Genomic DNA, 12,437 nt, shown 5'->3' with positions numbered 1-12,437 from the left:
ACATGAACACAAAACGGTTAAAATAAGAAAAACTAGACAGAAAAAAAAGGTAAAAATGCATCCAAACCTAAACTTTAACACGAGGATGTTCTATTCCTACATTTCTTTTTCAAAATAATGAATGAAAAACACAAGAAAGTAGAAGTTAATTAATGGAAAGTTAATCATTTTATGCTCCACAAATTCTCTGAATTTGAGTTACGGAAGCGTAACTACTGAGAACTGATGATCATATCTAACTAAAAACGACTGGAACATAAAATGAAAAATCCAAAACGTAAAATTAAAATGATAAAATAGTGCCAGCCAATATCATTGGTCATCAAAATTTTTAGCTCATTAAAAACTGCATCAATAACAGCCACAAAATTTTATAGCAATCAACCACAGATTGAAGCATCTCACAGCCTTACAATGCAACACATCATGAAGATTAACAGGCTTGGACAAGGTATCAGATATGATCACCATCATTAAACCATGACTGAAAATGTTAATGTAACTTTAAATCTAATGTGGTTTGCTTTTCACAATTTTGTTCATCCATTTATCATGTAAATGTTCACACTATGTAAATGTAAACAGCTGGCTTTCACAAAATAATGCACAAAACACAAAAAAAATAAATAATTTTCCAATGAAAAATATTTATATATTTATTATGAACACTGCAAGCTTGAGTACCTGGACCTACCACATCTCTCAAATTACTACTAATCCAACATCAGTCCAACTGCAGCTGGGTTTCTAGTGAATACCAGATTATTTTGACTTCTTTCCATGTAAACATGATAAGAACTGGTGATCTGAACATCTCATTCTTCTCAAAAGTGAAGCACTGGGAGTAAACCTAAAACACGTGTTAACTCACTTCAGATAAAGATGAATGTCTAATGTTTGTCAAGACCACCTGTGCACACACAAGGCAATTAGGCTCAACAAGTAGCTTAGATACACTCTCCTCTCTGAGCCTTCATACCACCACCCAACAAAGACAGAAAAATGTTAAGACGGTCCTGGTCAACTAACAAAATAACTAACTAGTCAACTGCATAACTAGTAAATTAACTTTCCTGTTAGAAAAAACAGCATCGATGGTCACCAGCAAAACCAGCAAACCGTAATGTAATAAAACAATGTACTTTTAATGTAAGTCAATGGAACCAGACATTGTTCCAAGTCATTTTAGGCCATTTCTTTTGGTCCTGTCATCATGAAAGGCAACATGCATTTTGAAATTTGTTCCAACAGCAGTGACATGTTTTGTGATGCTGGTCAGCAGATATGGAAGCTGACATTCAGTTTACCAGCAAAAGCCAGCATATGCTGCATTTTGGATACTGGTATGCTGGTCAACCAGCAAGCCCATGCTGCGCGGCCAGCTAAACCAACACCAAACCAACACTAGACCAGCATAAACCAGCTAAAACCACCAAAGAATTCATGCAGGTCTATGCTGTTTTTCCTCTATAATAAATGGTGAAGACAAACTAAAGCCCAAGGATTGCTTCTGCACTCATGACTACAGATGGATACATTAATAAAATAAAGAAATGGACAAAGAACTGGACATCACTGGACGAACAGGTGAACATAAAGCGTCAGTTCCCTGGACACATACTGCCTTCTCCACTGAGAGCCTGAGAGAGGCTCCATCTGAATCTGGGAAAGCAGCCCAAAAAGTGCGGAGCAGCTGTCGGCCACTTAATCCTGACCTCATATGTTAGCAAACAAGAATCAAACCCACACCAAATACTAGGGAATTTGCTTTGATGACGAAATCAAACAGTGCCCGAGTGACCAAAAATTACACAAGTTCTACGAAGCTTTGAGCCTTGCGTCCAAAACAAACTCAACGCCTGCGTAACAACTGGGTTAACAGTGCACACAGAGACGTGAAACCACATCTGCAGCTGATGTCAAATTGACTTGCAGGATTTTAGACCTCTTTGAAATAGCCCAACGTTAGCCAAACATGACTGGAACATGGCTGGGTGAGGAGAGGCAATAGCAACTCCTAAAAACGGTGCATATAGCAGAGTTCATGTTTGATGTCTGTGCAAGCTTGACATGGACCTTACTGCAAAAACAGCTAAAAAAGGTCTACAATTAAAATTTTAGCTAGTTAACACAGGAAGAGGAGGTTTGGCAAAAGATCTAATTTACACAATTTAGCACAGTTGATCAGCCAAGGTGTGTTTTAGTTTTACACAGAAACTGCGAGGCTAATGTAGTTAATAGGGATGCATGACAATATTAAAATCATATCAGTATCGGCAGATATTATCGATAAATGCTAATTAGATTTTTCTATTATAATAATCGGGTAACACTTCACTATAAGGCGCTCATAAGGCTACATGACACCTATATTGTTATAGCAATAAATACGTCATAAAGCAACGCCTGTAATAAAATCAATGTCTTCTGACATGCAGTCGAATGCAAAAGTTTGGGCACTCCAGTCAAATTATGCCTTGTTGATTTTCTGAAAACAAGTTAATACATCCACCACAGAAAGCACACTCCTGCACATTTTAACGCACAGTTAATAATTATTTGCTGAATTTATCAGTTTTCTTGGAAAAAAATAAAGCATGCTATATGGCAAAGGTTATAACACATTTTATATGTCATGTTTCATTTTTTCCAATATGTTAAACACAGCAGATAAATAGAAATGGTGCACTAAAATTTGCACAACTACATACTGCAAAAAATATGAAGCGTGTTCTCCATAGAGGACATGTTAAATTATTCTCACAATCAATAAAATGTCATTTCACTGAGGGTGTACATACTTTACTGTCAACTTCACATTAAAAGTAGCCTTTATAACAGATAATGTCTAATGGAAGAAGTGCTAATAGTGCTTACGTGGGTTGTGCACATGTTGGTGTCATGTAACCTTAAGTGATACTTTTTTAATCCCACAAACGGGGAAATTCCACCTCCGCATTTAACCCATCCGTGAAGTGAAAAACCACACACACACACACACACACACACACACACACACACACACACACACACACACACACACACACTAGGGGGCAGTGAGCACACTTGCCCGGAGCGGTGGGCAGCCCTATGCATGGCGCCTGGGGAGCAATTGGGGGTTAGCTGTCTTGCTCAAAGACACCTCAGTCATGGACTGTCGGCACTACGGATTGAACCGGCAACCTTCCGGTCACAGGGCCAGTTCCCTAACCTCCAGCCCACGACTGCCCTAAAGTACAGCGTTAGCAAACATCAGACATCGACAGAACATCATAATTCCAATATTGGCAAGTACTTAGTGGCTAATAAGAAACTGCCATTTAGCACTGTTGAGCAAGCAGCATGCCTTAATCATCACACACATGCCCCAAACTGAAAAGTAATCTCAAACAGAATTCCTTATGTAGCATCTGACACTGAATGTAAGGAAAACGAACAAAGTACAGACAAAATTCAGCCTTCAAGATGTCTGCTACTGCTGGTTTCAGTTATACAATCTACTTTCATTTTATAGATAACAGTGGATCATTCAGGGTCAACTCCAGTGTAAAACTAAAGAAGCAAACTTCAGGCACCAAACATTGCTGATCAACTACATTTAAGTATGCAATTGCGTAAATAAAATTTCTGGTCAGTCCATCGCTTCAGTGATCGTTACATGTCTATTTGCAGGATGAGGCTGGCTGGTATGAATGGACTGGGGCTGAATAAGCCTGGGACTCAGCCCTGGACAGAAGCTGAAGAGGTGCATGTTCCCAAGAGGACCCACAGGATATCTACCTCACTGACCTCTGCCTGATTAGTTTTCTTTGTGAAACCACCTCCCCGCCCCACACACACACACAATTGTTCTTCATGTCTCTCGCATAATCTGTCACAGATGCTCCACAATGAGTTAATCTGTAATGATGTCATTAGTTAATCTGCAACCTGTTATTACTCTGTTCTCTGAACCGCTATACTGTCTCACTGTTCCTTTATACTCAGAAGAGAGGCCCCTGGAAATGAAAGCAAATGTGCTTAGAAAATTACAGCAATAATATCATTAGTCATACTGACACTGCACAGAAAAGTGCTGAAGAACCTATGTTGAATCTGGCAGGAATTTTCGCACTAAATAAGACAAAATACATCTAAACAAGTGAACATTTGCACATTTTTGGCTAACATCATGACAGATCAACAAGATTCTCTCAAAGGTAGCAGAGCTACATCTTTTCGGAACACATAAATCAGCCCATGTGGAAAAATACAATGCCATTTTTTGTTGCAGATACAAAAAAAAAAAAAAAAAAACACCACACAACATTAACCTGCGTCTACATTTTTAGAGCTGATCCCAATTTCAATTTCTTTACAGCTAAATGGGCTGATTGTCAATATTTTTGCCTAGCATTAGCACATTTCCAGTACTTACTATGAGTGAAAACCTCATTACAAATATCATGATATATGAATCGTTCCTGCTCCAATGGGCTAATGTGAGTCGTTGAGAAGTGTTCAGCCAGACACGTTCACAATAATTACCATTTCGCTGAGCACCAGCTGCTGGGTAACAACTTGCTTTAACGCTACAGCTAAGCATTCCTAATTTTCTACATTGGAACATACAAAAACAGATGTGTTAGATCATTTCTATTAGATAACATTTGACCCGCAGCCCCTTTCCGAAGTGGAGAGTAACCACAGGCCTACGTCAATTTATGAACCTGTCATCAAACCTAAGCAACCTTTGCGGCCAGCGGCTGTAATGGAACAACTAAACTGGAATTAGTCAGAACCAAACAAACAGAAAACAACTCAACAAACAATTCAGTACAATTCAGTCAGACGTTTCACAAACAACATTCAGTCTAATCTAGCAAACACTGAAAAAGCGGAGCTGAACCTGATATTGTTTTAAGACTTTAAAGGAATTAAGGAATGAATTGCCAATTTTAAAGCATATTTGATCAAATGTTTGGGGTTTCTTTGTTTCTTTATTGGGCAGAAGTGATCTAAAAAAGCAACAGAACACTTTAGGTTGTGTGGTACTACAAATAGCATCATATCTGTGATTTGATTCATGATAACACATTTACCATTGCATTCTATTGCTTAATTATTTGGGCTAAAGTTGCAATTTTAATTCTTAAATGAAAAAGGGCCTATTTGAATAACATATGGCTCTTTTATAACATCAATTATGGTATAAAACTCCAACAGATCAGACAAAAAAACAATATAATAAATTGGCTGATCATGCAGAAATATTTTTGGCCACACACTTTTACATATATTTCTCCAGTCTCCTCCTGAGGTGGAACAACATATGCCAAATGGAATATCAGGAGTACCTGCTTTCGTTCCCTCTAGAAGAGGCCCTCTAGCCTTCTAGGCCAGCTAACATTTCTGGAAATATCTCAAGCAAAAGCAGCTGGTTCTTCCCTCTGTCCATCACACTAGCTTCTCAAAGTCAGTTAATCAGCAGGTGACGGAGGAGACCACACCTCAAGGATTCACCAAGACCCTCTCAGAAGAACCTGCTCGGAAACATGTGGAACAAAAGGCCTTTGTGGACCCTGCAGGAGCTTGAGGGAGATGGGCAAAGCCCTTCACCTGGCCCAGTTTTCACTCATATCAGTCACACTGAACACTACCTGGGCCTGACAAGCCAGCAGGGCCTGTTTGGGTGTAGCTGCCTGCCATGATTGAGTGGCAGACGAGAAGAGAAGCCTTTTGGAGGGTCCAAGCAAAGGGCCAGATCACCCTAGCTGTGTGGGTAATTGTTAACACATTTCTCAAGTTTAAACTTTGAGCTAAATATTTTACCTGGACGGCGTCTGTACAGCTGTACAAGTCATCAGTCTTATTTCATGAGTGGTGGGAAATTGCACAAAGAAAAATTTTTTTTCCCCCGTCTCACTCCCTTCCTCTTCAAAGCAAATCCTTGAGAGAGAGAAATACTCATTTCTCATTCTGGTCCAAGCCGAGACGCAGCATCTTGAGCAAATAAACTGGAGGGCTGTATTTTTATTGTAAAATAAAGCAGTCAATAAAGCTATCAAAGGAATAGTAAACTTCAACAGTGCATGTGTTTTAGTTATCGTCACTGTAAAAAAATAAAACAAAATAAATAAGAGAAAAGATAAAAAGATTACCAGGGTTTATGAGACCTAGGAATCCTTTTTCTGAACAACAGGTCACCAAAAGAGGAATGTTTAGCAACTGGATTCATTTCACACACTGAGGCTGCAGATAGGAACTGATACGTGATGTGGAAGCAGGCGTGACAAAGGCCCCTCTGTGAGAGTGCAGCAGTGTGGAAACACCAGGACTTCAGGTAAACAGGTTTAAATCAGTGGACTCCACAACACTGACATTCAAGATTATGCAATAAACTTCAGAGCTTCTTTCTTTGACTCCTCAGCTTTAACAATACAGCTATTATTTTTTATTTGCGATAGCACGCACCTTTCACTATGTAAGAAAACCAAATTCATGCCTGCACACCCCTTCCAAGATCTAGGATTAACTGCTCTTATTCTTTCCTTTGTCACTGGTGCCCCCTTGTGGCAAAAAAATACAAAACTGCAAAATCTGTCACCACCTCGGAGACCACTTCAGCACCAGGCATATGTGAGTATGTGAACATACACCTATCAGACATAATATTATGACCACCTCCTTGTTTCTATGCTTACTGCCCATTTTATCAGCTCCACTTACTATATAGGTGCACCTTATAGCTCAACAATTACAGACTGTGGTCCATCTGTTTCTCTGCATACTTTGTTAACCCCCTTTTACCCTGTTCTTAAGTGGTCCCTCACAGGATCCTATGGACCCTCACAGAGCAGGTACTACTTGGGTGGTGGATCATTCTCAGCACTGCAGTAACACTGACGTGGTGGTGGTGTGTTAGTGTGTGTTCTGCTGGTATGAGTGGATCAGACACAGCAGTGCTGCTGGAGTTTTTAAACACTGTGTCCACTCACTGTCCACTCTATTAGACAATCCTACCTTGTCAGTCCACCTGTCACAGACAGTAGCTCATCTGCTGCTGCACAGTCTGTGTTGGTCATCCTCTAGACCTTCATCAGTGGTCACGGGACGCTCCCCATAGGACACTGTTGGCTGGATATTTTTGGTTGGTGGACTATTCTCAGTCCAGCAGTGACACGGAGGTGTTTAAAAACTCCAGCACTGCTGTGCCTGATCCACTCGCATTAGCGCAACACACAATAACACACCATCACATCAGTGTTACTGCAGTGCTGAGAATGATCCACCATCCAATTAGTACCTGCTCTGGGAGGGTCCATGGTGGTACTGACCACTGAAGAACAGGGTAAAAGGGGGCTAACAAAGTATCAGAGAAACATGGACTACAGTCTGTAACTGTAGAGCTACAAAGTGCAGCTATACAGTAAGTGGAGATGATAAAATGGACAATGAGCGCAGAAACAAGGAGGTGGTCACAGTGTTATGCCTGATCGGTGTACATAGTGCCAATGTGTGCATCCAAATACATACAAAGAACTTCTCTTCCTGTCTACTTTCCCTGCTTTTGCCTGAATTGCGGCTACGGCCTCACTAAATGAGCCGACTAAGATGTGGAGAACCAGACAAAGCCAAGGCAAAATCAAGGAAAGCAAGTTTTAGTCAACTATTCAGACGCAGCGCATGACTCTTACCTATAGTGGTTCCATCCTCTCCCATAATGCACTTCATAGAAGTGATAATTTGCTCCACAACTGGAGGAGACATGGAGGTGGCATACACCGCACTGTGAGAATGAGAGCGCAGGTAGTCTATCAACTCCTACAGGGAAACAAGGATTATAAGAAACATAAGAAACAATAATTCTCATCAGAAATGTATAAGAATTACACTGAACAGCGCCTCAAACAAAAATAAACAACAAAAACTTTTTCAAAACAAAATTCAGTAACTTTCAACTCAATCAAAATGTAGTCGATCAGCCAAGATATGTTTACTTCTTTAGTTTGAGTGGAACTACAAGACCAGTGTAGCTAAAATTTATACCCCACCAATTAGCACTGTGACAGTCATCTACTACAACAGACTAGGGCTATTCCAATCATAACATTTTAGCTGATTAATTCAATAACTGCAATTAACGACCCAATGAACGTCTTGCTTCCTAGCTATGTTCACTCAAACAAATGCTTACAAGTACACAAAATCATGTGCAGAGTCAAACAAATCTACCAAAGCTTTCCTTGAGAGTGAAAAGCAAAACCACAAGCAAAAATATATATAAAAATCATTTTTCTACCATTACTTACATAGCTAATAATTAAACAATCATAACTATTGTTGCCCTCTAAATGTTAGAGCACCAACTTAGAACCTTTTTGTGTCTCTTATTTATTATTATTAAATTGACACTCACTCAATTCACATTCTGCTTGATGCAATATAATACGATTGTGAAATCTAAGGACTGTGGGATATGATTGCAGTTATGACTGCAATTATGATCATCTCAAATAATTGTCAACCCTTGTTTGGTGCTAATGTTCTTTACTCGGTGGTCTGAAAGACCCACCACATTATTGTTTTCTTCATAGAAAATGAGAAAATGATTTTTTTTTCTTTTGGTAAACACTGAAAATGGGTACCACAGACATCAACACTACACAAGGGTTAATAATTATGAAAAGGCCTATAATAGATAAGTACGGTCAAAGTCCAGGCTCTACTGTTGTTTTAGCTATGCAGTGCACTGAATAAGCCAAAGGTCTCAAACTGGGTTCCCTACAGGCCACAGCCCTTCAGAGTTCAACAATGGGACCCAATAAACACACCTGATGAACTCATCAGCTAATCTGCTATACCTTTACAGGCTGAATTCAGAGTGTTGGAAGACAGAAAACGCTCACCTCTTCAGAACTGTGGCCTCTTCAGAGTTGACAGCCCGGTTTAAACAGCATATCATACAGTGTCAGAAACATAAGCCAGTGTACCGGAGGTTACATAATTACTGAATATAGTGTGAGATATTTAATTAATTCAGGTAAACAGTTTGCTCAATGGTGGGGTATATGCTTTAATTACTTTAATTAGCCTTGTAATAAAACCAAAGCAAACGTCGGCTGGTCTTGGCTGGTCGACCATAATTACAGCAAAAGGAAATTGTATAAATTTAATTTCCCCCTCAACTCTTTATATTTTAAGATATGAATGTATTGTTATAGTGCAACTGATAAAACAGCAGTGGATTCCACACCTTCTTCCCTCCAATGTAACCCCCAGCCGCTCCAAAGCTCTTAGTGAAAGTGCCCATCATGATGTCCACATCTGTGGGGTCCAGGCCGAAGTAATCCACCACTCCTCGACCTCTGCCCCCCAGAGCGCCGATACTGTGGGCCTCGTCCAGGTACAGGTAGGCCTTGTACTTCTTCTTCAGGGCTATGACTTCAGGCAGGCGGATGATTGAGCCCTCCATGCTGAGGAAAGAAAGGATTACTCACACGGGTGTACATTTCTCTTTAAAGTTAACAGTTCTGTTTGATTCACAGCACTACTTTACAACAAGACCATCCTTATAAAGAGTTTATGAATGGTTTAAATTTAGGTTATTAAGTAGCCCATAAACACCTTATAAAATATTAACAAGCAGTTACAACATAAATTAAAAGAGCAGCAGTGACTTTTTCATGTCTGATGAAGCTGCAGACAAGGACTGCATTTTAGCTGCTATTGCGATATGGGTTTCCACATTAGAGGCCTACTGAGGGCTTCTCTGCTCTGCCTTCAACTACAAGCTTAAAAACGCTTTAAATATTAGGATTGTTCTCACACCCATTATTGTGTTCGGAGTATAGTAACGGCTACTGTCACAACAAACAGATTTTATACCTAAAAACATTGATTTGTTCTTATGTTCCTATATAAAACAGAAATATATATTTATTTGTTTTGGAACAATTGCAGAAAAATCTGTTGAGGTAACGGAGGCTGTTTTCAGACTTTCAGTCCAAAAATATGTGCTTGTAGTTCTGATGTAATTATGCCAACATAATACTGCTTTTGTAATTCTGTACTTTGCCATTCGCTACACAGATACTTTAGAAAACTCTTCAGTGCATCACTAAACTCCAATTTCATCACAATTTAAATCGATAATTTTTATATGATTCCAAATCCTTAAAAAAAATACTCTGAATACATAAAATATGACTAGAGAAACTTACTAAAAACAGTACAACAAACTTTTTTGTTCTTTTTCTTTAAACCCAGTTTTTCCCCAAATTTCCAATTCTTTCCCACTTGCTATGCCTCCTAATCAGGTGCTACAGCATGTGTGAGAAGTTAAGGTGAAAACAGAGTTTTGTCAAGCACATTTGATTAATTCCAGTGGTAGAGCGCAACAAACGAACAGGTGCAAATTACCGTTATGGAACATGCACTGTGGTCCAATTACAGAGTATGAAGCGAGGACTCACCTGTAGATTCCCTCCACCAAAATGAGGATTTTCTTCCAGGGCCGGTGTGTTCTGGGCTGGCCATGCACTATAGCATCTCTGAGCAGCTTCTCCAGGCTCTGCATATCTGACACAAGAGGAACAGAGAAGAATTAGCCAGTGTTTTATGCATCACACTCTCATTCACCCAGAGAAAATCATACTCTGAAATATTCAAAGATGTGGAAAACAGTAACATATTTCCATAAATTATAGAGGGTACACTTTGCTGACCAAAACAAAACTGCCCTAAATGCTTAATAAATGTAAGAATAGAAAACAATGTTAAATAAAAAAGTAAAAAAGAGCTTGATTTAGTACTTAAACACTGTTAAAGTTTCAAAGAATTTATAGAAATTAAGACGAAAAACAACTAGTTTCAAATTCACTGTTTTTCTGATGTCACAACAACCAATTTACATACACCCTCCTATTCAGCCTCCAGCAGTTTAGGTGTGCCTATTCACACTGGAGTTAAGGAGTGTTACAATTCAGACTGCGTTTTAGTGAATAAGGTATAATATAGGACAGCCAATAAGAATAGAGGTCATTTACATTTATCAGTTATTACCTGCTTACACCAAATACATATAGAAAGCTTGGAAAAAGTCTCACGTTAAAATTGATTGAGTGATTTGGGTACATAAACATCACAGAAAAACTAAAACACAAGAAAACTGCAGGGCACAGGTTTTATTAGAGCTGCTGTTGTTGGAAACCAGCACAGCCCCTGCTAAACCATTAAGATTCTGCCTATGTTCTTCACTTTCACCTCAGAGGAACCTTAAGTAGACTGAATTGCTACAACTCTAACAACTTCAGGGTCAATAAGCTGAAACACCACAATGAACACAAGGCTGCAGTGCTGGTACTTTAGAAGTCGTGACGGACAGAAATCCATTAAGGCACAGGGAACACAGTTTATTACACAGTCCCCTCGAGTTTTTCATCAATTTAGAAATCCATTTAAAACGGGCTACCATTATCTGTTTAAATTGACAGTTTTAAAGTTGCATTTAGAATAATGTGCCTAAATAATGATCGCAGGGATGACCTTTGAAGCAACAAAATTCATATTCACGGCCTACAGCCAGACGTTCAGAGACCAAAAAAAAAAAAAAAAAAAAGGCAATGAGATTCTGACAGTGGTGTAAATGCTGAAGTGCAGGGCTGGGAATGTGCTTTCAAACTCAGGCACTCAATCAGTGAGTGCATTTATACATACTCAATAATCCCATCATAATTTTAATCATAATCCTAATTATGCAGTTAGCTGATTATTCAAAGGATCATGTACACAGCATAACCTTACTTCTTAGATTGCAGAAAGGTCTAGAATTCAGATAAAGAAATCAGATAAAGAGACTGTAGTAACCAAATTTCTCAGTGCATGTAAACTCTTACTCTGATTACTTTCAGATTTCTCAGTCTGTGCACGTGTGAAAACGTATGGAAGTACCATAAATAAGCAAGCAGCGTTGCCGTGAGACACAGCGAAACACTTTTGGAGCAATGCTGAAACCAAATACACGCTTGATAAAATTGAGGATTTAAATATTCTTCATTTTCTAGATCAGAGGTCACTAAGGTTACGTTTACACAGCAGGTAAAAGTGGCTCGAATCTGATTTTCTCACCAAATACATTTTTTCTGGTTTGGCTGTTTACATTATCTTTTAAATGTGACCTGTATGCGACATCAGTCTGAACAGACCAGCTTCTAAACTGACCCGTATGCGCAAAAAAACAGAGCTTTCGGTTTCATCTTCACCAGCATCACAGAAGCCATCATGAAGTTCCCACGGTGGACAGCTGGGCTCATCACCCAGAATGTATTTGAGTTCACTGTAAAAAGGGCACATTGTTCGGTCACGGCCACGTCTTTGGTTCATGTCCTCTGATTCTTTAAACTGTTCTCTGGTGCTGCAGCCTCTGTCTCCTCCAGCCACTTCATTTGAACCCTCTT

At 39.3% G+C, this 12,437-nt stretch overlaps 1 protein-coding gene across 1 annotated transcript in view; it reads right to left on the bottom strand.

Annotated features, from left to right (window-relative positions):
- sptlc2a (serine palmitoyltransferase, long chain base subunit 2a) overlaps positions 1–12,437 on the bottom strand; it is a 40,238-nt gene that overhangs the window by 13,460 nt on the left and 14,341 nt on the right. The window contains exons 7-9 of the mRNA XM_017686667.2: positions 10,455–10,560; positions 9,236–9,455; positions 7,677–7,803 (exon numbers count right to left, since the gene is read on the bottom strand). Coding sequence (XP_017542156.2) covers positions 7,677–7,803; positions 9,236–9,455; positions 10,455–10,560 — 453 coding nt within the window. The remainder of the gene's footprint in view (positions 1–7,676; positions 7,804–9,235; positions 9,456–10,454; positions 10,561–12,437) is intronic.

The sequence above is a fragment of the Pygocentrus nattereri genome, chromosome 10 (assembly GCF_015220715.1).
Source record: "Pygocentrus nattereri isolate fPygNat1 chromosome 10, fPygNat1.pri, whole genome shotgun sequence".
NCBI classification, from domain to species: domain Eukaryota; kingdom Metazoa; phylum Chordata; class Actinopteri; order Characiformes; family Serrasalmidae; genus Pygocentrus; species Pygocentrus nattereri.
The sequence above is the reverse complement of the archived record's forward strand: the minus strand, read 5'-3'. Positions and strand labels throughout refer to the sequence as shown.